Source organism: Leucoraja erinacea, chromosome 23 (assembly GCF_028641065.1).
Source record: "Leucoraja erinacea ecotype New England chromosome 23, Leri_hhj_1, whole genome shotgun sequence".
Taxonomy (NCBI): Eukaryota; Metazoa; Chordata; class Chondrichthyes; order Rajiformes; family Rajidae; genus Leucoraja; species Leucoraja erinaceus.
In genome coordinates this window covers 16,464,127-16,490,029 of record NC_073399.1, presented here as the reverse complement: position 1 = coordinate 16,490,029, position 25,903 = coordinate 16,464,127, and the positions used below count along the sequence as shown (strand labels likewise).

At 40.0% G+C, this 25,903-nt stretch overlaps 1 protein-coding gene across 1 annotated transcript; it reads left to right on the top strand.

Moving 5' to 3' along the window:
• Nucleotides 1-602: 602 nt before the first annotated feature.
• Nucleotides 603-24,110, top strand: cbx2 (chromobox homolog 2 (Drosophila Pc class)). Its single transcript, XM_055653962.1, has 5 exons — nt 603-753; nt 869-912; nt 11,182-11,247; nt 11,871-11,940; nt 20,483-24,110. The coding sequence occupies exons 1-5, from the start codon at nt 682-684 to the stop codon at nt 21,935-21,937; spliced, it is 1,707 nt and encodes a 568-aa protein (XP_055509937.1). The 5' UTR covers nt 603-681; the 3' UTR covers nt 21,938-24,110.
• The last annotated feature ends 1,793 nt before the right edge of the window (nt 24,111-25,903 follow it).

The window sequence follows — 25,903 nt, the reverse complement described above, 5'->3', positions numbered from 1 at the left end:
AATAAACTTTATTCGGAAATGAAAAAGATATACAAAACAAAAAGTGTGCAAAAACTCTTTCGACATTCTGAGCAGTCTATACGTTCATTGGTGTCATATTCACAGCTATCCTTAAATTAAGCACCCTTGCCACCACTCCTGTGGCCCCCCTGGGGTGGTATCCCTTTCGCTTGTTGAACAAGTCTGGATAAGTAACTACACTGAAACTGATGCTGAGATGTTTCCTAACCTGCTCTGAGTTACCCCAGCTTTTTGTGTCTATCTTCGGTTTAAAACAGCATCTGCGATTTCTTCCAACACATGAGTTCATTTTATACCCATTAGCACCACATTTGTGCATTGGCCCTCCCACACTGTAAGGCAATGGGGAAATCCTTTTTGGAAATTTGTGGTGTTTTGGAGTGTTTAATCCTTTGTCTTGCTGGGGATTTTTTGTTGTTGGATTGATTGCAGAGCTTGCAGCGCCGAAGGGGTTAAATCCGATGCCTCCGGTTTTTTCTCTCTCTCTCTCTGCACGTTCTCCCATTCACTTGGCGACCGCTGACCTCTGCCTAGCAACGGTCGGGCCAGGCGAACCCCGATTGGTCAGTGGGTGCTGTGGGTGACGTCACCGTCCGGGGGCCGGAGCGGCAGTTGCGAGCGCGAGCGGAGAGAGGCGGCGCGAATTGGCGGGGAGGAAGGATGGAGGAGCTGAGTGCTGTGGGAGAGCAAGTTTTCGCAGCGGAATGCATCTTGAGGAAAAGACTAAGAAAGGTTGGAGTTTGGGAGGGTTTAAAATTAGTTGAGGAAAACACCCTCACTGTTTTCTACGGGGGGGTTTCACTCGCGTTGAAAAGGAAATAATGATTTGTTGTTGTTTATTTCGCAGGGGAAGCTGGAGTACTTGGTGAAGTGGAGAGGATGGTCTTCCAAGTGAGTGGCATCAGGTTTAACAATACAACAGGGGCAGCGTGCTCCCAACTCCAGCATCGGGCTGGGCTCAGGGCTTCCTCCTTTGTTTCCTCTTTTTCTCCCCTTTCCCCCAACATTTTATTTCTCCTCATCATTTCTGTCGATTTTTTTCTAAAAAGCGACTAGTTTTCTGGTTTGCTTGCACTTTGTTTTTCTTTGCATCGGTTGCTTTTCCAGCCTTTGATCTGTATTTGTTCATTTAGATTACCGTTTGTTTTAATACATCTGGGATATTTTCAATTAGTTTTCTTCCTCTAATAGTTTTCCGTGCAGTTTGTATCTTGGACATCTGGCACTTCATTTTGTAACTTTACAGTTTTGTGCTCCAATTATGACTTGGTTCCACTTCTGTTAATTGGGTAATATAGTTGTACAGGTTCTTTTTATTTTACCTTATTACTCCAACAATGTTTGCTTTATTTGATTCGTACGATATTTATGCACTTTTCCAAAGAGGATGGAAATAATTTGATGCTTGTAAAATTACAAAAATAATTTGCTAGAAATATGAAATCTCCGTTTTGTGGATGTTCAAAACAAAAATTCTGTTGTGAATTGAATAGGGTAGCATTTTTGTTTGGTGTAAAATTTCAAATTGTTTATGCTGGGGTTTTTTTGTATTATATTGCCTTTGGGTTGCTTAATGTTTAGTTCTGATTATTTATGATTTGGTTTTCTAAATTGCACTCTGGTATTGCTCTCAATGGGTGTTGTAACTGCATTGCCTTGTCTTTAAAAGAAAACAAAACAAACAGATGCAGTTTGATACCAACCTCTTGTTTTGATGTTATCTGGAGGCTTTACAATAACAAACTGTTTGTTCCATATTTTACTTCCCTTTCATTTGACTCCGCCAAAAATAAGTTCTATTGGACCATGTAAACAGGTTATGATATTGTCTTTTACTCGGCTTTTGTGAAGTTATGGATTTCTTGTTGAAGAAAGAATGCAATGTATTTGACTGGAGCTGTTGAAAACTATAATAGACTTGGTTTGTTAAAAACCTTTTAGGTTTGATATGGAAGTGAAGTTGTGATCAGAAGTAAAATCAAATCAAAGGAGACAAAAATGACCTCCATTTTTGATAGAACAAATGCAGAAGCCCAGACTGCGCTTTAACAGAGCTGTATACCATACAACTAAAGCAGAACAATAGTGACTTAGTTTGGGAACTAATACAAACCAGCGTATTTATGTTGCAGTTCTAAGATTCAACACAAGTGGAATTCTGGCTGAAACATTCCACTTGTTAAACTATTTCCGACCAGCCACTTAACAACTTGAAAGTAACATTATCTCTCATCTCCAATTTCTTAAAAGTTCCTCTCTCTCTACCTAATCATTTGTGGTCTTCTGGATGCCTATCCTGGTCAAATGAACAACTAATCTAAACCATCAATATTAATGTTGGGCAGTTTCTTCTGTATAAGGCCGAGATCACTAAATAACAGCTATAATCTTTCGGTTTAAGGGGCAAATCTGTACTTTGATAATGCGTTTTTTTATTTCAGCCCTACTCTTTCAAAAATTGCATTCGGTTACTCTTTAGTAATCTTGAGGTAGAAGCTTGTTGAACAGTGACCTGATGAGAAGTTTAATGTGTTCAGTATTGAACAAAAATGCAACAATATTATTTCTTAAACTTTACAGGAACAATTTTCTGATTATGTAGAAAGGACCTTGGATAAACAAGTCACCCTAATATTCTACCATTTTTCTAAATTTATTATTCACAGACTACACCAAAGAACCACTGTACACCATGGGATTTTGAATATGTATGAGGGGAACGCTCAGAAATTAACTCCTTAAACTTGCCCCAGTGCTATTGTTCTCAATATAATAATGTGATACAAGATCAGACATTAACAGATTGAGGGTGAAGCCTACATTCTATGGTTTTATATTTAGTTTTTACTTCAACAGTCCGACCACAATTTGGAAATTTGTAGCGCTTTGCTAGTGAAATTGTTGCACGAGCTTCACGCATTCTGGTTATATGTGGGTTCACTAGTGCGAAGAAGAGTCCCAACCTGAAATGTCACCTCTCCATGTTCTCCAGAGATGCTGCCTGACCTGCGGATCCCTCTTCCCGCTGATGACCCTCCCTGTGTCTTTCTCTGTAAACCAGTTCCTTGTGTCTACATTGTGTTCAATTCTACTGTGTTTTGATTGAAGAGAGCAAAAGACGTTGGGCCTGAATATCAAAATTATCTCCCAAACTCGTTCCTAGTAAATCAAAATTGGTATTTTTCTCACAAGAAAATCAGCATCAGAGTGTTGCAGTACATGTTTAGGTTTATTATTGGCATGTGTTCCAATCAAACACCATTTTAAAATGTAGACAGATGCTGGTTTACAATAAAAAGACGCAAAGTGGACTGACTCACCGGGTCAAACAGCATCCTTGGAGAACATGGTGACATTTTGGGTTGTAACCGTTCTTCAGACCGATTCCGTATATTAAAAAAAAAAGGGTGCCAACCCGAAACCTATCATAATAAGTTCATACGTTATAGGAACACAATTAGGCCATTCAGCCCATCAAGTCTACAGTGTCATTCAATCATGGCTGATCTATCTTATCTATCTTTCCCTCTCAACCCCATTCTCCCCATAACTCCTAACACCCATATCCATGTTCTCCAGGCATGCTGCGTTACTCCAGCACTTTACCACTTTAAAATTATTATTTTTTAAATAATATAATGTCCCGGGGAAGTATTAAAGTGTTAATAGGAAAAATAACGTTGCATCTAAAAAAGCTAAAGGTATTAAATGATTGGATAGAAACTGTACACCCATTGAGTTGATACCTTTTATCCAGAACAGTGCTTTATCACAGGCTTATGGGGTGAGATAGGCATTGCAAAGCCAGGTGTTTCTCAGTTTTGTCATTGGAAGTCGAGGTGTACCAGGCTGTCGACCATCAATTGCTTTGAGCTTCCTGTGCAATATGAAAATGTTTCTTGCATGGATTTATAATTGCAATTAATGTGACTGCTGTGAAGAAGTAGCATTTATGTACAGCTGCTCCTCAACCTACAATGGGGTTACGTTCCGATAAACCCATCGTAAATCGAAAATATCACAAGTCGAAAACGCATTTAATACAGTGCGATCTCGTGACCGGAAGTGAAATGCAGCTCGCTGTCATTGCCGAGCGTTTGCGGATTGTAAAGTGGAAATATCGTAAGTCGAAACATTGTAAATCGGGGACCATCTGTATGCTGTGGGATTTTCTGATAATGGGCTAAGTTATGCTGGCTGGGCCTTCTGCATGGATTGCTGCCTGCAGTTCCAGCTTACCTGGCCTGGATGTGGGTTTATCTGCTGGGTGATCTCATCCTAATGTTTAGCAACATGATCTGAGTGGGGAAGACTGACTGAACTTTATTGCCTTCCATCACAGTGATCACTGTTATGGAAGTTTATGTTAAGTTCTATCGTTCTTTTAATTGTGTGGTGTTCTTTTAATTGTGGCTGCATGGTAACTCAAATATCGCTGTACCTTAATTGGTGCATGTGACAATAAATCTGAATCGGTATCAATTTGGCCCTCTGAATGTGTCAGAGAGATTCTTACTTGCAATCTGTGCACAAAATACCAGGAATTAATTTGGTTTGAATGACTGGCAGTGCCAGAGACTCTGGTTCGATCATGACTGCGGGTGCTGTTTGCACGGGGTTTGTATGTTCTCCCTATGACCATGTGGCTTTTCTCCGGGTGCTCCATTTTCCTCCCATACTCCAAAGACGTACAGGTTTATAGGTTAATTGGCAGGTGAAATTATTAATTGTTCTAGTGTGTAGGATAATGTTAGTATATGTGGTGATCGATGGTTGGCACGGACGCGGTGGGCCGAAGAGCCTGTTTCCACGCTGCATCTCTAAAGTCTAAAAAAACTCAAACCATGATTCAGCTCAATGACTTTGACTTGATTCTGTAAGGAACGTTTTATATTCTGGACTTCTTTCCATTGCGTACTATGACGACTGGGAATTTAAGCTTCCCTCCCACAATAAGCAGGCTGTCACAATGATTCATAGTCTCAAATCATGATGTTTGCAGCGCAGAATGTGAACTGCAGTTGAAATCCAGCCCTGGAGTTTATTGTATCCTTTAACGTTTATCTTTTCCATGATTGCGTCTCCACAGTTAAACTTTGGCGCATCTTTTCCATTCCCTTCAAAAATAAATAATACTTGATATACTTCAGTCAAAGCTAGTTATTGGAAAGTAGACACAAAATGTTGGAGTACCTCAGCGGGACAGGCAGCATCTCTGGAGATAGGAATGGGTGACATTTCGGGTCAAGACCCTTCAGTCTGAAGAAGGGTCTCTACCCGAAACGTCATCCATTCCTTCTCTCCAGAGATGCTGCCTGTCCCGTTGTGTTACTCCAGCATTTTGTGTCTACCTTTGATTTAAACACACATCTGCATTTCTTTCCTACACTAGCTATCGGAAATACTGCTTTCTTAGGTTTGTAAAAAGTCTTCGCAAACTTGTGCAACGTATATTCTTGGCAATGGTGAAGAAAATATGGTGTGACTGGTATTGATGCCGAGGATCCCACATAGCACAGTACTTGAAGTAACTTCAAGCACATCGCTCAAAGCTGCCGCAGCCTACATGAGTGATAAACATAACAAAGAAACAAGTTTGCACGTACCATTTCTTAAAATTTAACTATGGTACTTAAATCCCAGAGATCTCCCAGACTGGATAAGGGTCCAAAACGTCACATATCCATGTTCTCCAGGGAACTTGCCTGACCTACTAAGTTATTCCAGCACTTTGTGTCTGATAGATGTTAGTTTATTTAGATAATGCATTAAACCAACTTTGTATCTGTAGCAATGAACAGAAAGTTTTCTCATGATACCGGTTGATAAAAGAGTGGTAGAATTCTCTCGCTACACTAGCCAGTATTTAGCCAGTTCTGTCACATTTATGCCACAAACAATACCTGTGAAAATGAATGAATTTTAATTTCTCTTTTTTCACCTATGAGCATGTATGGATACAAACCAGAGTTGTACTTATCAGCTGTGAACCACACAACAGAAGTAATTCATTAGCTATGAAGTGCTTTAGGACATCCTGAGTACATGCAAATTGAGCGTGGCACAGTTTGATATCCCAACCCACTCCACAACAAATGAATTTTATGCTGAGAATTCTCCACACAAGTTCTGATGTTGCCTGAGCCAGTGGAGGAAAATTGATTTGAAAAATTTGGAGTGCAGAGATCTGTAAAAATAAATGATACACCATGCATTAAAAAAAAAACAAAAAAAAAAAACAATTATGGAAATCAAAATATCTGAATGCATCTATTATCACCAAAGTTATTTTTTCATTGTTTTGATTTGATCCTTTTATTTTCATTTTGGTATTTCTTTTCTCTACTTCCCCTTTATTTATTTTCTAGCTTCCTTGTTTTCTCATCCTCTTGTCTAACATTCCTATTTCTGCTTCTGAACTCTACAGTTTCCCAATAGTCAACCTTCATTTCAACTTGAATCTGCAGTTTGTTTGTTTTTTTCCTTACCCAGACTGGTGCAGTGCTGAAGGTTATTTTGTTGCATTCTCCTGAAGCCTTCTCCTTCACCCTTCATTCCATTCCAGCAAAACAGGAAAGAAAATGAGTATTTCCCGCACACACTAAACAGTCACCTCATCAGGTCTGGCTTACCGCATCTCAAATAGTTGCTGGTACAGCTCTGCAGGAAAAGCCCGAGGCTTCAGTTGGATGATTTAATGGATGCAATTTCATGACACAGGGTCCTAGTGCCTGCAGTTTAATTGTAAGACTTGCATCAGGCTTAACAAAACTGCTTTCTGGGTAAAGGCGTTTTTCCAATGCATATATATAAATATATATATATATATATTTTTAATTTTGTTTTTATTACAATAAGGGATGTGAGGAAGGAGGCAAGGGGGAGGGGGGGTTCGGGAAGCTGGGGTTGGGGGAGGGGGGGGGAAGGGGGGGTGTGAAAGGGAAGGGGGGTGTGGGGGGGAAGGGGGGGTGGTCGCATCAGACACCTCGAACTCTGCTCATCCCGCACCTTCAGCTTTTGGTCTCATGCAGCAACTTTCGGCCTCACGCAGCAGCTCTCGGTCCCACTCCGACTTCACTCGGAGGTTTCTGGTTCAACTTAGCACGCTGCTCACGGAGCTTTATTCTCCACGGGTGCCGGAAGGGGTGTTGCCTTCATGGTGACGGACAGGTGAGAAGACTAATCTGCTGATCTCTCGATTTTTTAAAACCTTCATAACTTTTCTAATATTTCACCGATCAGAACAAAACCTGTTGCGCTTGGAGCAGAGAACAGTGAGTAAGGTGGCAAAATGATCCTAGCAATATAGGTTACCGTTTTTGCACAAATCTCAAACTGGAAGTGGTCAAGATGAGAATTTTAGTAATAGTATAGATAGAAGATGAAATAAGGATGCTTCGGTCATTGTTGTGGTATTCTCATTTTTGCATTACCACTCTTCTACCTTTCCGTAATATTGGCAATATTCTAGTTTTATATTTTGTGTTTTCTATGACGTGCTTCTTTCCTAAAATCTTTTTTTTAACGGACCAGTGTTTGAAATAAAATATAAGTTATCAGTTACGGGAAATAATTGTTCTACAGACTGGAATATATCATTTAATTGACTTTAAAATATACATTATTTGTAGATTTGTGGCTATTCAAATATTTTTGACTAGGATCAAAATTCCTTTGTTAAATTTTCTTTAATTTTGCAACTCCAGATTAATTAATTCAACTCCATGTCAATTTGCAAAGACTACATGTTTTACCTTTTACCTGCATTCGTCGAATGTTGAAACCCTCGTTGGTTTCTTCTCCAAGTTTGACTGTTTCAGTACTTTCTTGAGCTACCTCAAGATTCAAGATTCAAGAGAGTTTATTGTCATGTGTCCCAGATAAGACAATGAAATTCTTGTTTTGCTTCAGCACAACAGAATATAGAAGGCATGAATACATAACAGATCAGTGTGTCTATATACCATTGTATAAATATATACACACATGAATAAATAAAACAGTTAAAGTGCAAATAAACAGATAATGGGCTATTAATGTTCAGAGTTTTGTCCGAGCCGAGTTTAATAGCCTGTGGGGAAGAAGTTGTTTCTGAACCTGGATGTTGCAGTCTTCAGGCTGCTGTACCTTCTACCTGAAGGTAGCAGGGAGATGAGTGTGTGGCCTGGATGGTGTTGGTCCTTGATGATGCTGCCAGCCTTTTTGAGGCAGCGACTGCGATAGATCCCCTCGATTGTCAGAGCCGATGATGGACTGGGCAGTGTTTACTACTTTTTGTAGTCTTTTCCTCTACTGGGCGCACAGGTTGCCGAACCAAGCCACGATGCAACCAGTCAACATGCTCTTTACTGTGCACCTGTAGAAGTTAGAGAGAGTCCTCCTTGATAGAATAGAATTACCTTTATTGTCATTCAGACCTTACGGCTGAACGAAATTTCGTGCCTGCAGTCATACATACAATAATACAATAATAAACAACAATAAACAGAAATTAACATCCACCATAGTGAGTCCTCCAAGCACCTCGTCACTGTGGTGGAGGCAAAAATCTTAGGGCTGCAGTCTCTTCCCTCTTCTCCCTCTGCGCTGAGGCGATACCCCACCGGGCAATGGCACAGACAGTCCCGCGGCTCACCGAACCCCGCAAACGGACCGGCTCAAACACCGCGTCCCAGGGTGGTCGAAGCTGCTGCCCTCCAGTCCAGCGGACACAGCCGCTGGCTCGCGGCTGAACCCCGGACTCAGGTCATCGCCGCTAGAACGCCGTCCCAGCCACCGGAGCACTGTTCCAGCCCCTAGCCGGATCGCCCTCATGGGAGCGCCGTACCTCCCTCGAGCTGGGCCGCTCCGACGGGAGCGCCGTACCTCCCTCGAGCTGGGCCGCTCCGACGGGAGCGCCATTCCACCCTTGGGCTGGGCCGCCCCGACGGGAGAGTCATACCGACTCTCCGTAATCTTCTCAGGAAGTAGAAGCGCTGATGAGCTTTCTTTATGATTGCATCAGTGTTCTCGGACCAGGAAAGATCTTCAGAGATGTGCACGCCCAGGAATTTGTTGAAGCTCTTGACCCTTTCCACCATCGACCCATTGATATAAACGGGACTGTGGGTCCCCATCCTACCTCTTCCAAAGTCCACCTTTCCTTAAGTTTGATACCAAAACTCTGGTACACATGTGACATTGATGCTATCGCACTTGCCTATTGCATGTCCTTGCTAAATAACATTGACTCCTAGTCGAACATCATTTTCCTTAAATCCTTCTTGCTATTTCCTTGCTACGTTCTACAATCTGCAAGTTCTGCATTCCCTCATTTTCTTTAACATTCATGGAATCTTCATATCTAGTCTCTGGAAGTTCTCCCTAAACTTTTCGGCAGTCACAGCAAAATTCTTCTGAGCTCCAGCTCTTTGAGAATGGCTCTGGTTTTTATTATTTGCTTGTTCAGCTCAATGTTATAAATTCTCCTTTGTGAGGTTTTGATGTATTGGGGACAGTGCTTAACTTGGATTGCATTACATTTCAATCAGTGACATGGACATTGAGCTGTATAAATAAAGCTGGGAATATCCCCCACCTTGTCCGATGTTTCCCTTAAATATCCAGTGGATCATGGTCTCGTATATTAAAGGAATAAAGAGAAATGGATTAGTGGAGAAAAAAGACTGAAAAAGACCAACCACAATAATATTGGATGGCAGAACAGGCATTGGGACTAAATGTTCTACTAAGCGTGAAAAGTAAGCTTTTACAAATTTTTCAGTAATGCTTTTCATGCCCATTAGCATGTGTACTGGATTAAGTTTTGACTACGCAGTAGGATGTTAGATTGTTGAACACGAATATAAGAGGGCCGTGTAGAGGTTGTAGCTTTCCCTAATGTAATTCCCCAATCTCGTCTGGACAGTAAATAGAGCCAGTGCAGTTAGAAAATTGGTTGAACATTTTATTTAATAATAATCAGTATAACAACAGAAATCTAACATCTAATTAAAATAATAACACATTTCTGGAATGCTTTACAGTTTGAGTCCAATTTGATCTCCTCTGTCAAAGTTGCTTTTAATAGATTTGTCAATGGCAAATCTCGTTAGTTGCAGCTTGCAATTCCTTTTCGAACTGCCACCTTTCAACCATTCGAACACATTGCCGGACACATATACACTGCTGAACATTGTGAAAAAACTTGCTCAATGACATAATGCACTGCACTTGTTACTATGTGCTTTTGCTGGGTTCAGATCTGCATAGAATGTGATGCCCTGGAGATTTCAATGGGGATTCTAGGCTTGCAGATCAGGGGGCAAAGGGGGTGGTAACTTCAATTTTTAATGTTTTTAACATAATTTTCAATGTTTTGTTTTTAATAAAGTTTGAAAACATTACCTTATCATTTTGTATGTTTCTGAATGTTGGAGATATAAAAGCTTTGGGTTCTGTTAGATCCACTCAGTGGGGGGGTGGGGAGTTTTTTTTTTGGATAGGGGGTGCAAATTGGAGTTGACAGACAGGTAACCTCTCTCCACTATATTGCTTGGCATCTTACCATGCTACCCAAGGACGTGACGCGCCTGCATGTGTGGTGGTGGGGGGAGGGGGTTTGGCTGTCACAGTGATATATAGCTTCAGCCCACCAAGTCCACTCTAACCATTGATCACCCATACGCTAGTTCTATGTTATCCCATATTCGCAAACTACACACTCGGGGCAATTTACAGAAGCCAATTAACCTACAAACCTGCATGACTTTGGAATGTGGAAGGAAAGCAGAACACCTGGAGAAAACCAATGCGGTCACAGAGAGAATGCGCAAACTCTACACAGGCAGCTCCCGAGTTCAGGATTGAACCTGGATCTCTGGTGCTGTGAGGTAGCAGCCCTACTACTGTGCCACCTGTGGATATAAGGAACTGCAAATGCTGGGGTTTACAAAAACAACAGTGTGAGCAAGATTAGGTTAGGTAGCATCTCTGGAGAAAACGAATACATGCCGTTTTGAGTCGGGACCCTTCAAGTTCTGTCAAGGGACCCGACCCGACCCGAAACGTCACCTATCCAAGTTCTCCAGATATGCTGCCTGACCCACTGAGTCACTCCAGCACTGTGCCTTTCTCTGCTTTAATTTATTAATGCAGTGCCCTGTTTTGCTTTTCTGACAGACATAATAGCTGGGAGCCAGAAGAAAATATTCTTGATCCACGACTCCTGCTGGCTTTTCAAAGGAGGTAAAGATGTTCAAATGTTACCGTTGTTATCTTTTGTTGTCACTTTCTCCTTTGTCCTATTTCCTCTTCTACGCACTGGAGCCATGAAGATGAACAGTACCTTCTGCTAATCCCCACATACACTAAAGTACAGGCCTTCCCCAGGTTATGAATGCCTGACTTGTACACAGCCCATACATGCGATTGAACATTTGGGAGACTGGTGGGATGGATTTGCTAGCTGTTACGAGCCTACAGGCATCTTCTGCCATGTTCATGGTAATATCTGAATGGTTGCCTGAAACGCTCTGGTTTAACCACACATTGCTCTTGGTTGGCCTATGTTTTTATATAAATATATTGCTGGTGGCCGCGTTTTCCAACTTGCAAACTTTTCGGGTTACGGTCGATTTTGCGCAATGGAACCTTGTCGTACCCTGAGGAGGGCCTACAGAGAAGCTTATTTGGTCGCTCAAGCTTCTATTCGAATTTAGCTCGCTTGATCTATGCTTCGACTTAGATTTGGAATTTGCTTGCACATTATTTTATGCATGAGCAGCCCATCGGGGTGATGAATAACAACATGAATATCTGGGTTCCACTGGGAATAACAATGGAAATCTTTTTATTTTTGTCCTTTACAGTCAACAAGAGAAAGAACTGCAAAATCGTAAACGAGGCAAGAGGCCCAGAGGCAGGCCCAGAAAACATGTGGTAGGTTTGGTTTTAGTTCAACTTTAATTTTAGTAAAATAGTTGAGGACATTGTCACTATAAGGAATGGTTGCAACCACACTTATCTGATTATCTGAAAAAAATTCTGATCATGCTGAGGCCCCATGCTCCTGATCCATGGACTCTATGTTGGCCTACTAAAGGAGAGTGAGGGACTTTGTCTTGGGCTTGATGGCCTTAATAAACCAGTGCAGATTTTTGTTGGCTTCTAGAGCTATGTTTATGTATGAATATCCCTGGAAGAAGAACATTGCAGAGCTGCCGAGTGGTACGGATTTTCCGTATTTTGTACAGAAATGCGATAAGAATGTTGATGTACGTTTTTGTGTTGTTAAATACAGATTTTAAATACGGAGTTCAGTTCAGTCTGAAGAAGGGTCTCAACCAGAAACGTCACCCATTCCTTCTCTCCAGAGTCGCTGCCTGTCCCACTCCAGGTTTAAATAGAGCGCTGTCAGTTTAACGTATGGGAATTTAAACGAAGAACTGTCGGCAGGAGCGCTGTTGGATCTAAATATAGCGCTACTGGCTTGAGGGCTATGGGCTTTAAACATAGCGCTATGGGCTTTATACAGACTGTTCAGGAAAATACTCGTATAACAATGAGGCTTTGGAATTCTCTTTCTCAGTGTAAGCTGAGCCTTTGATTATTTTTCAGGCAGTGGTAAAATTCTGGATAAGCCTATTGGTGAAAGGTTACCAGTGGGATTGCAGTTACATTGGGATTGGCTTTGATTTGATTTGGCAAAACGGTGGGTGCACTCAAGGGGGAGAGAGGGAAGGGTGGAGAGAGGGAAGGGTGGAGGGAGGGAAGGGTGGAGGGAGAGGATGGGGAGGTAGAAGGACAGGGAGGGAATAAGAGAGGGAGGGAGAAAAAAGGGAGGGAAGGAGGGGGAGGGAGGGAGAAGGGAGGCTTCCAAAATGGCTTCTACATCATCATCTGGTGCTAAAAGCAGGAAGCAGCCGTTCAAACAGCAGTATACAAAGAGATGACAATGAATGCACTGACATGTAATGTGCGTAGTAAACATGTAAATTTGTGGCAAGGTTATGCATTCTTGTACTCTTACATGGGTATGACCGCACATAAAAAATAAAACATTTCCAGCAAAATAGCACTGCGTAAAAATACTGATTTCCTCTACAAAAATCTGATTTTCAGGTACTAGAATACTGAAATGCTCTGACAAAACTTGGCAGCTGTGATGATGTGTCCCCTCTGTTTTCCATGATTGGTCGGCACTAAATCGACTGGATATATTGGGGCAATTTGGAATTCTTACTAAGAAATCATTTAGCATTCCAGAAAATCTGTATATAAAGTTGGATAATAATAGACAATAGACAATCTGTTTCAATAGATTCAACAGATAATCTGTTCAATCTGAATTTAATTTGAAGGACTACAGTGCTATCTATTCGGCAAGTGAATGACAAATATTTAATGGCAACCATTACCAATTTTGGTTACTGTGCTGGTTTGTAAAGAGCATTATAATGGATCTTTCATGACAATCTTTCTATGGTTCTTACTTTCAGACGATAACGAGAACTTGTTGATGTTGATTACAATTTAATTCAGCAATAAGCCGCACCTGGTTAGTGACAATAAGTATTTCATAGGAATAACAATGCTCACCTATGTAAAATGCACATCCCCTCGTGGAATTGATTCTTGAGATGATGGACGTTGTTCTAAGAGGAGAAATTGAGTAAGCTTCGCCACATTCATTGGAGTTTAGGAGAATGAATGTTTGTCTTGTTGACATGTTGACATTTTTAAGGGGGATTAATCAGGAGATGTTGAGGTGTTATTTCATCAGCCTGGAGAATCCAGAAAAGAGAGATGCAGTTTTAGGATTAGAGAACAAGCAATTAGGAGTGAGATCAGGGGAAATTCCTTACCCAGTGGGCTTGAAATCCTCTACCACAGAATTCTTGTAAATTGCATTAAATCAAGGCTGAGGTTGATTAATTTCCAGATATTAGGGTCATATATGAATATGGGGAACAGATAGGAAAGTGGACTTCAAGAAGGGATCAGCCATGATCTTATTGAATGGCTGAACAAGGGCTCCATCACAACTGTATCTTCCTCTAATACCTTCAAATTGTTTCCTTATTAGATAAATAAAATCATTTTGATCAGATATTTCTTTACAACTTCATAAAGTACGGTTGAGGTGCACCATCACAATCCCTTTCAGTGCAGCAGGCATGCAGATTATTTTCATTACTTTAGCATTGAAAGGGATAAGAGCTAGATGCACAGCAAATGGAATTTAACACAAAAAGGTTGTATAGTTCGAGAGAAAAGTGAGGAGTGACAAAGAAAGCCAAAAGGTTCTGCAGCAGAGAGATGTTTAAAAAAATCTTTGAAGATAGCAGGACTAATTTGATAACCTCTGAAACAAAAGCATACGTTATTCTTGGTGTTTGACGATGTACTGCACTGACGGTTTAAAAATACCAAACTTTACTTTATGAAGTAATTGGTAATGATGTTGAATACGCTGCCTGAAAGGGTGATGGAATCAAAGGGAGGAAATTGTGCAACAGTGCATGAAAAGAGTAAAGGACATGCTGTGTCATTAAGAGATGACATAAATGTAATAGTTTGTGTGGCCGCCATTTGTGGTCTGTCATAAACTGCATTGAATTAGATGATTTTTGTTTCACTTTCCGCACTATCTTAAAGGTTAAACGTAGAACTATGAAGCCAGATTGGGTGCCGGCATTGAGCAATGCTGAGGCGGATCAGCATGCAACATGAGTGGCAAGGGTGGGGGATAAATTTGTGTAAACAGTATTGAATGTATGTATAGCCTCCAAGAATGTTGGATGGAGTCTTGTAAGGATTATGTATTGGATATATTTATTTCTCGAATAAAGTATATTTTGAAATTTAAAAAAAAATGCAGATCTGAACTGCTGACATTTCCCAACCAGATCTGGTCTAATGAGATCTTTAATGATTAATTACATTATATACAAATGAGCTGGATGCACAGCATGGATGTGGCGCAGTGGTAGAGTGGCTGCATTACTGCGCCAGAGTCCTGGGTTCGATCCTGACTACAGGTGCTGTCTGTACAGAGTTTGTACGTTCACCCCACAATCACATGAGTTTTCCCTGGAAGCTCCAGCTACCTTCCACACTCCAAAGATGTACAGGTTTGTAAGTTAATTGGCTTTGTTAAAAAATTGGAAATTGTCCTCAGTGTGTAGGATAGTGTTAGTCGGCACAGAATCGGTGAGCCGAAGGGCCCGTTTCCACTCTCTAAACTAAACAAAAATGTATGGGAATGAAAAGTATTACTTTCTTGGTAATACATTTAGTTCCAGAATAATTGTACCCAGATCAATTGATTGTCCAGACTGGTGATTTAACTGTACTTGCTTTTATGTATGTAGATATAATAACTTCCCTGTTAATTAAACACAAAAATCCAGAAGTTCCTGTCTGAGGTATGGTACTGTGCCCTGAGGCATTATGAAAAGCTATTGTACTCTGTGGCACCAGACTTCAAATATGTTGCATTAAATTGCAGAAATAATTAGGGTTGTCAGTTTCAATTCCGGGTGACCTTTATAACAATGTGATTACTGCACACCCACTTACCTGCAGCCATTAGCTGAATAGTGTTGAAAATCAACTTTTGTTGAAAATTTCTTTTACTTTTGCAGCTTTTAATTAAAAATTTTTTATTTTTTTTTGAGACGTTAGATTATTTTTTATTTCTCTCTTTCCCTTTCTCTAAACCTGTACTTTCCTTCCATCTTGCTATTTCCAAGTTTTGACCCTGATTCACCTATTCTGGCTTCCACTTCCTCGTTTAGACTGCTCAATACATTAATAATTCTTCTGCCAAGGGTTGAGGATGTAAATTATTCCTTCATTGTTTGAAATAAATCAAGCCAACCTATAGAGGGCATCGTCCCATTTCTGTAGCCAGTTGACCCTGGAGAAAAAACTCTAGGAAGTTTAAAAAGCCAAGTGCAATTTGAACAAATGAATGTAATATTTTGACGTTATTTTTTTACATTTTGTATACCTGGACGAAGCACGGCAGAGTCACAGATCCAGAATAATGTCAATTCACTTTTCACATTATTAATTGAAACAGTGGGGAAACAATTTAACCTTGTTTTTCCATTCCATCAAAAAAATTTGCTAGAAATTAATTTCGTGTTATTGTCTGAGAATTAGTGAAAGTTGTGAAGATAAACTCTGTTAATCTATTTTTAAATCTACAATATTTCAAGTGAATTTATGTTCATATATTGCTAAAGACTCTGTTAGCCACCCTCTCCCACAATTTTTTGGGATAATCAACAAACAGCACTTAAGTAGAGTGAATGTCACCATCTTATGCGCTGTTCCAAACATTTTTTTAAATATAGTTTTCATTATCAGCAATGAAATGTGTTCTGTATGACTCTCGGAATGTAGTCTTTAGTACAAACAAGGGCAATTCACTCAATAATAGTCCAGGGCAGGAAATGCAATTTGTACTGGTAAAACCAGGATAATATTTTTGGGGGAAGCTGTAAATGAAAGATGGGATCAAATAACTGGAGATACTGGTTAATACACAAAAGCACACAAAGTGCTGGAGTAACTCAGCAGGTCAGGCAGCATCTCTGGAGAACATGGATAGGTGATCGTGACCCTTCTCCAGATCTGAATAGATAGATTTCAATAAATATATTTTGGCAATAAAATTATTCTTGGTCACAGAAGTTGGGTGCTGCCTTGCTGCTTCTGCTTTTTATGGTAGCACGTTGCTTCGCCTTCTCAAGTTGCATCAATTTGTATGTTCAGGCTGTAACATTGAAATAGCTGATTTGTAATTGCACCCTGCAAGCTGTCATTGGCACCTGTTGATGCAAATTTGACGTGGAAATGGGATGTTAGTGCAGCAATTGTGTTGGAGGTTCCACTGGCAGACATAATTCAAAGAGAAGGAACAAAGTTTGAGTTGCCTCATATGGTTCCTGACCATTATGTTAAAGTGCCATCCTCCAAATCTGCTTCGGAGATGAACATGTTATCAAATGTCTTTTGCACAAATGCCTCTATTTTTTAAATAAGCTTTCCAAAGGAAAAACTTTCTTCAGATTCTACTTTGGGGTTAAATTTATTAAAATGGAGAATGGAATTATCCTTATCTCCAACAAGGATACGCAAAGAAATTTGAGTTTAAAAAAATTACACATGAAATGTGGGAACAGGTAAAGTGATTAATGTTAATTATTACAGCTTTGGTAATTATGACAGATGGATCGTGATTGCCTTTCTCAGTCTTAACTGAACTATCTTTTCCTGGTGTGAAATTTAACAGACTACTTTGTGGATGATCTGCAAATACCAAAGTAATGTTGATCACCTCCAAAAATTCTTTTTTTGTAAGTTTATACAAAAAGGAGACTACAAAGGAAATGTCAAAGTTATTTGGTTTCAGGAATGTGACAGCAGGAATTTAAAACCTGGCCATTCCATCAGGAACTCTCTCTGTATTATTACTGACCTTGATTTAACACAGCTGGTACTTCCCACGAGTCGGTAACATCTAGCGCACAATCCAAGCAATCATTTTAAGTCGCTGCTTAAATAATCATCCGTGAATGCACCTATGTGTTAAAATACACCCTTGTTCTGTCTAAAGAATGAATTCTTCTATGTAAACAAAAAAGCAAGTACTTTGTTGACTTTAAGCGACCTCTACCCCCCCCCTTCCTCCACCCTACTTATTTAACCAGTTCCACAGTATGTAACAATGTATCACTCGAGATCCCCATCTACCTTCACCAACAACTGTCCTACCAGGGGACCAATCTGCCTGAGGTCATCTGTTGCCAACCCTGATCTGTCCTGATCTTTTCTCGTTTCTCGCCTCCAGCTCTTCCACCCGCCCCCCCCTTTCCTGCCATCATCACCTATCCTTTTTTCTCCAGTTATTCTCCAGCTATTTTGAGCATCTGCAGTTCTTTGTTTTTACTTAGTTCCTTTTATGGCTTCACATTTTTATTAACATTCTACAGGTGATTTCTTATTTCCTAGTTGCTGAATTTGTAAACCATAAGGACTTTTGACAGGTTAATATGGGGAAAGAAGTTTTAATATTCGTTTAATAATGAATTTAAAGCTTTATTTGCCAATCCAGTTTTGTGCATTATTTCCCTGTGGAGTGACTAGACAGAAAATCTATTCCTTCACACCTGCCAATACATCTCTGCAACTAGATTCTAGTGGGGGTGCTCCTTCCTAGTCAGTAGCTTCGGGTGACGACATTTTGTCTTTTTCCCAGATAACGTGGACAAGATGTTGGAAATCAAATAATTTTTGTTACAGCTGAATAGCACAATCCTTTATGAATGATCGCAAATTTTAGCTGTTGGTCAGCTGGCAGTGTCGAGGGTGAGCTGCCTTCCCAGGCTCTCTGTGGGTAGACAAGCAGAGTATGGTAGTGTGGCACAGTGGCGAAGTGGTAGAGTTGCTACATTGTAGCGCCAGAGATCCGGGTTTGATCCTGACTACGGGAGCTGTCTGTACAGAGTTTGTACGTTCTTCCTGTGACCATGTGGCTTTTCTCCAAGGCTCCGGTTTCCTCCCACACTCCAAAGACGTACATGTTTGTAGGTTAATTGGTTTCTGTAAATTGTCCGTTGTGTAGGATAGTGCTAATGTATGGGACGATTGCTGGCCGGCGTGAACTCGGTGGACTGAAGGGCCTGTTTCCGTGCTGTATCTCTAAAGTTTAACATCTAAAGATCTTGTTAACGTACAGCTTTATACTGCACAACCCACGTAGGTTTCTGGCTACAACTCCCAGATAAGGCCCAGTGTTGTCAGGAGGTTTACTTGGCTGCTGGGATTGGAGAAGTGGGGGTAAATTAATATAAATCAGTCTACTTTTTTGTCTCTCCCTCTTTCCCTTCCATTAACTTTTATGATGACATTTTATTTTTCAACCTTTAATGTGGTGACCGCACAATTTTAAATTGCCCAGTAATTTGTGTTCACCTCCCACCCCAGGGCTTTCTTTATTGTCTATCTATAACAGAGTGGTAGACAACTTATTTTGTGTGGCAAGGGCTAGACTGACAATTGGATTCACAAGTGAATGCAGATGTCTTAAACTTCCTGAGAGGAACTCGCTACTGTTATTCCAACTTCACATTTTTTTTATTGGACTCCTCGGTTTCTCAGCGGTTAACCTAAAACTGGTTAGATCTGACACAGACTAAGCAGCTCCATTCATTTTAAAGGAGAGGAACTGCTCCAAGGGAGGTGTGGTTCAACTAGTATACAATTAATTTGGTGAAAGAAAATAATATCAATGTGTTCAGTAATTAAGTTAAAGCTAACAGAATTAAAAAAAATTAATGAGTTTTTCAATTTTAATTTGTATATTTAGTAATTGCTCTTGAATTATTTTGATAATTATGAATGTTAGACATGACCTGAAATATTTATCGTCTTTTAGTAGGCAGTGTGCCCTGGCTCATGCCTTTACCAGTTGTGAAAGATTTACAAGGGATACAGTTTGCTGTTTAGAGCAGGAAGGGTCTTAGGGATTGGACCAATTTAGAATTTCAGACACCAAGTTGCCTTTGCAGGTGGGTGCGATAGGAAGGGGACGAGCGTAGTTATTCAGTGCTCGCCGAGCCAGATTAAACAAAACTAATTCACCAATTTAATGTATTTCATGGATGATATGTTGTGCAGCCAACTCTTAAGATTGTATAGATTGCTATTGCAAGACATGAAAGTACCACCTGGAATGGCAAAGGTTTCACTCCATGCTGGTAGTAGTAACACAGCAGCTAATCTTCATGGTGTATGCCACAGCAGGGAATTCTGCTTGTTCTTGTGAAATTTTGGAAAAATTATTTATGGTCTCATAAGGTAAGGGATTGCCACTTGTATTCTGTCAGTGGGTGAGGTTATATCACCCTAATCGCATGTCTGAAAAGTTTATTCTTATATTTATTACTATAACCTGCAACTAGTTAGTTGTTGTGCGGTTTTCATTGAACGCATATGTGCTTAAAACACTTAGTCTCCGAACTACGTTCATGACATCCATGATTCGTATGTAATTTTCCATACTTATGCAGACTCGTAAACGGGATAGATTTGCTAGGCTCTCGAGAGTATTGGAGTAATACTGGGGAAATAAACTTTGTAATAAATTGTCTTTGCCACATTTTTTTATTTATGCAGTGAATTCACTAATTTTACTTCAGGTTTCTGAAATGTAAAACTGACGATGATAGAAATATTCAGCAGGTTGGACACTAATTGTGGAAAGAACAGACACTGATTCTTCATGTTCAGATCATTTATCAGAATGTTTTCATGGGGAACTCCATATTCCTATTCTTTCCACAGTTGCTATTTGATTTTTCAGTTGCTGTTTTTGTTTCAGATTTGCAGGATTTGTAATTTTTGTGTTTTATTTTGTTATGTAGGAAATCTTGCCCAGTAACTTTTTTTCCTTCTTTGCTTTGCACAGGAACAAGAAACTCCTTTTTCATCAAAATCGAGCAGTTCCTCTGAGGATGACGAGGAAGATACAGATGATGATGATGAAGAAGAGGAGAGCGATGATCAAACCCAGTCTACAGCCCAGAGCAACGATCGTCGGGAAGATTTAGACTGTATTCCTCCAAAACGGGCACAGACGGACGTCGTCCACAGCAAAGCTGACCTGAAAGACTCCGGCAAAAAAAAACGCACCAGCAAAGTAATTCGCAGTGACCTTCGAAAGAATGTAAAAATTAAACCAGGAAAAGCTTTAAAAACACCTGGGAATGATACAAGTGGCGACTCTGGAACAGATGAATCATCAAAAGAAAAACTAAGTAAACCAGACAGACCTATAAGTGAAAATAATTCCAGATCGGAGAAGAGTAACATGGAATCTCTTACTACAGCGGGTGGAATGTTAAATTCAAGCATCTTCAATTCATCAAAAGCCGCTAATCAAAGGGCAGCCTCGCAAACTGCAAACCGTGCAGGATTAGGGCAGCATTCTTCCAGCATACTTTCTGCCAGTTCAATGACACTAACTAAATCTGCCTGTGAACAGCAGTCTGTAAATACGCCAGTTTTAAATCCACAAGGAGCAAATGAGAAAAATAAGGTTGGATTAGTTAAAAATCCCGGAAATGCTAAAACTTCAAATGAATTGTGCAAATCAGAATCCGACTCAAAGAGTTTGAATATTCCTGGAACAATGAAGACCAATTCTAGTGTTTGTAGTTCAGCTAATCCAGGAACAAATTCTCAGAGTCTGAACAGTCAAAGCCCAAATGCCCTCAGTCGGAATTTGCCAGCTTCAAACTCTCAGAACGCTAACAATTCAGGATTAAACCTTCATGCCTTAAACTTGCAGAGTACCAATAAAATGGGATTGAATCCCAAGAATGTGCCTAGTCCAGCAGTGAATGCGTCAGGTTTGACCTCGAAGAATAACATAAATAATCTGTCATTTGTAATTTCCAGGAACTCGGCTGACTTGAACTCTCATGTTGTATCCAACAAACTCTTAAGTTCACAGACTGCCACTAGCCAGGCATCGTGTGAGAGTAGTGGAAATGGGGTTGAGAAGGAGAATCAGGTGAAAGAAGATAAGGAGATGAAGGGCACGACAGTCCATCATTCGGATAACCGAGTCAGAGACAGCGACCAAAAGGATGTTTCATCTGAAACATCCAAACAGAGTGGCAACGTGCCAACAGAACTGAGCACAGGTGAGGAGACACTAAGTTCCGACTCGGACCACGACTCTTCATTTTCCAGCATGGCTCCAAACCCATCCATTTCAGTGCAGACAAACCAAGACTGGAAACCAACTCGCAGCCTGATCGAGCATGTGTTTGTCACTGATGTGACTGCCAACCTGGTCACAGTGACAGTGAAGGAGAGTCCAACTAGTGTGGGCTTTTTCAACATCCGCCATTATTAGAGTTATTAAGAAAATGAACTCCAGAAGACAAACGTTAGTCTTCCACTATAAATCAATTTTGTTTCATCCTGGTCTATGTCACCTCTTGATTTGTTTCGATGGCTATAAGCACCATTTACAATGATGCCCAAATTAGTTTCTTCCATTTCATCAAACAGTGTTGGTGCATTAAATAGATACTAGTTCCTTTGATAGTAAAACTTGTCTTTTTTTTAAATAGCGAACTCAAAGTTTTCAAGTCCTCTAAATATTATGCCCTACATACATAATTTATGTAAATTAAGTCCAAATTGAATTTCTGCAATGGAATGTCCTTATTTGTCTGTCTGTTTCAGTACTTTATAAGATGAAGGTCGAAGAATGAATAATATGAAGACATAAATATGTTAATGCCAGAGGAATTGAAGCTTGGGGAGATTGGTCCTGAAGATGACTGTGGTTTAGTGACATATTCTGAGGGTGTAGTTAATGAGGGAAATATTGTAAATATAGAAGGGATGATGAACATGGAGAAGTATTGTAGCTTGTTGAAACAGCTCCTGATTTTTGTTTGATTTATGTTCATTTGGAAACGTAAGTTATATATCCCAGAAAAAAAAATGCTTACCTGCTGCAAAAGGGCTGGTGTGAACTGAGCTGTGGAAAGTCAAAGTAGCTGAATGTTAACACTCTGCCAGCAGTGAAGCAGAGCATAATCCCTAGTTGCATCAGTTTGGATTATTGCCTTTTACAATTAATTGTCTGCAGAATGGGAGGCCATTTCCTGAATGATTTCGGAAAATGAGGTACATCAGTTTGGGCAGAAGTATATAATTCAACAATCACATTGTGGTAAATTCAGCAGTGCATACACAAATGTTTCCCATTTACTGTTATTCAATTTGCAGATGTTTAATATTGTTTTAATTCACCGCCATTATAGGTTCTGTTGAAACCTATCCTGAAGATATATTTAAAAAATCAAAATGGCTTGATGATCACATCCAGTGCATCAAATAATTACGTAATTTTAAGATGGTTATTTGGCTGAATCATTTGGCAAATAAGTTTAATTGTGGTGTGAGAAGTCAGCCTTTCATTCTTTGGGCAGATATTTAATTATTCTGGATCATTTCAAATGTCCCTTTATGTTAATTGTCTAGGTTTTAACAAAAAGTCGATTGCAGTAATTATTTTCCATATACTTCTAGCCTAACACTGTCCCACACATTTATGGACTTTCACCATGAAAAGTCAATTAAATAGTCCATATGGACAGGAAGAGGGCTTTCAGTTCTTGTAGCCTGTGCATCATTATTTTAGATTATGATTTATTGATAGCTGAATACTATCACTTGACTCCATTGCCTAAAATGTCAATTTTAGTAATAAATGTGTCAGTGGGCTCTATGTGCACCATTTTTACTGTATGCAGTAGAACAGTGAAGAGAATTAAGCATTTTGACTGCAGTGTAGAAAGTGTGCTCCCTGATTTCATTCTTGAGTGGCCTAACTCGAATAAGGTGGTCCATTCTTGTATTTAATTCCTCCCATCAAGCATAACTGCCTTATTAAACCTATTGATGTTTCAATTACTTTTTCAAACTACCTCAAATTAGATTGCTCTTCCATCATCTTTACGTTGGGAAATGCAACCCCACATGATGCAACTTTCTCGTAATTTAACTCCAAGCCCAAGCACCAATCTGGTGAATCTGTGCTGTTGTCCCCATCCATCCGAGATCCTTGGCCACTATTGAAAGCAATTATCCCAGATCAGATATGATTACTTATCTGTAGACGTGAGGTATAAATTGCTCCTATTTGTTTCTAGCCCACTTGGGACAAAAGGACACTGTTCCCTGCACCTTTCTAATAACTACTTGGAATTCAATTTTTGAGAAGCTTACTCTCTAGCTAATGGTCAAATGGGTGAGACATTGCTAGATTGTGCTGACCAAGGGGAGAGAACAAAAATGAGTGGGAAGACTAATGTTTTCTTTTTATTGAGGTCTTGGATAGCTGTAGACTTGACCTGTAGCCTAACTCTCAGTAGTAGGTTCAGCATTAACTTAATTTTTATAAAATTCAATTGTGTATCAAAGTGCTACTGTGAAATTGTTTTTGTACTCAAGATTTCTGATTTCTCAAAGGAGAAAAATTTAGGTAAATAAAATGTCATTTCAAACGGCAATGAAGTTGTTATTTTGAACAACCAAAAAGGATGGGACAATGTGGGCTGTTATTCTTCACAGGCTTGAAGTAACAAGAAAATACAGTTTTCATTTGATCCCTTGCATCCAACAGCATGTTTCCAGAACAAATAACCAAATCTGGAATGACTTGAACATTTTAAAGTTATACTTTTGTTTAAACAAGAAGCCATGTAGATCAGTAAGTGCCGAGTACAGATGACTTGGATTGAGTACAGATGACTTGGATTGAGATAACATGAAAAAAACTGAGATGAAAATTATAAGGAATTAATGTTGGGGGCCATCCAGGAATTAATTGAAATTAAATTGAGGCAGCAGATGAGCTCTGACAGAGTTGGGTCTGAGTTGGACAATGTGCGGAAAGTGGAAATGGACAATTTGGTGATAATGCGGACATGTGATTGAGAATTCATGTTAAGGTCAATTTGACACCAAGAATGAAGAACAAGTAGAATGGATATGGGAGAGCCAGTGGATGTAGTGTATCTGGACTTTCAAAAAAACCTTTGACAAGGTCCCAAACAAGAGATTAGTGTGCAAAATTAGAGCACATGGTATTGGGGATAGGGTATAGACAGGGACAGAGCTAGTTGGCAGACAAGGAAGCAAAGAGTAGGAATTAACGGGTTATTTTCAAAATGGCAGGCAGTGATTAGTGGGGTGCCACAAGGCTCAGTGCAGGGACCTCAGTTATTTACAATATATATTAATGATTTAGACAAAGGAATTAAATGTAACATCTCCAAGCTGGGTGGCAGGAGGATGCTGAGGCTGCAGGGTGAGTAGGCAGATGCAGTAGAGGTTGGGTGAGGGGGCAGATGCAATATAATGTGGATGAATGCGAGGTTATCCACTTTGGTGGCAAGAACAATAAAGCAGATTATTATCTAAATGGTGTCAGATTAGGAAATGGGTAGGTGCAACGAGACATGGGTGACCATGTACATCAGTCACTGCAAGTAAGCATGCAGGTACAGCAGGCAGTGAAGAAAGCAAATGGCATGTTGGCCTTCATAGTGAGAGGATTTGAGTATAGGAGCAATGAGGTCCTACTACAGCTGTACAGGGCCCTGGTGAGACCTGGAGTATTGTGTACTGTTTTGGTCTCCTAATTTGAGGAAGGGCTATTGAGCGAGTGCAGCGTCGGTTCACCAGGTTAATTCCCGGGATGGCGAAACTGACATATGATAAAAGAATGGATTGACTGGGCTTATATTCCCTGGAATTTAGAAAGATGAGAGAGGATCTTATAGAAACGTATATAATTCAAGGGATTGGACAGGCTAGATGCAGGAAAAAAATTCCTGATTTTGAGGGAGTCCAGAACCAGAGTTCACTGTGTAAGAATAAAGGGAATCTGAAATTCTCTCCCACAGAATGCACTGGATATTTTCAAGAGAAATTTAGATATAGCTCTTGGGGCTAACGGAATCAAGAGATATGGGGAGAATGCAGGAACGGGGTACTGATTTTGGATGATCAGCCATGAATGAATGAATGGCTTGAAGGGCTAAATGGCCTGCTCTTGCACCTATTTTCTATGTTTCTCAGATGTCTGGTTCCAACAGTTGCCTACAAGAGGGACTAGTCCTTTGCAAGATCTAAAACAGTGTCTATGGATGTTATAATATTTATATGGAAGAAATTGTCATTCAGCTGTTACTGGATATTAGGCCGGCAACGTTAAGAAGTTGGAAATGTTGGAAATATTACAATGTGGTAGTGAGCTACCAGTGGGTTACTGTAGCAGAAAAGTGAAATTGGCTTATTT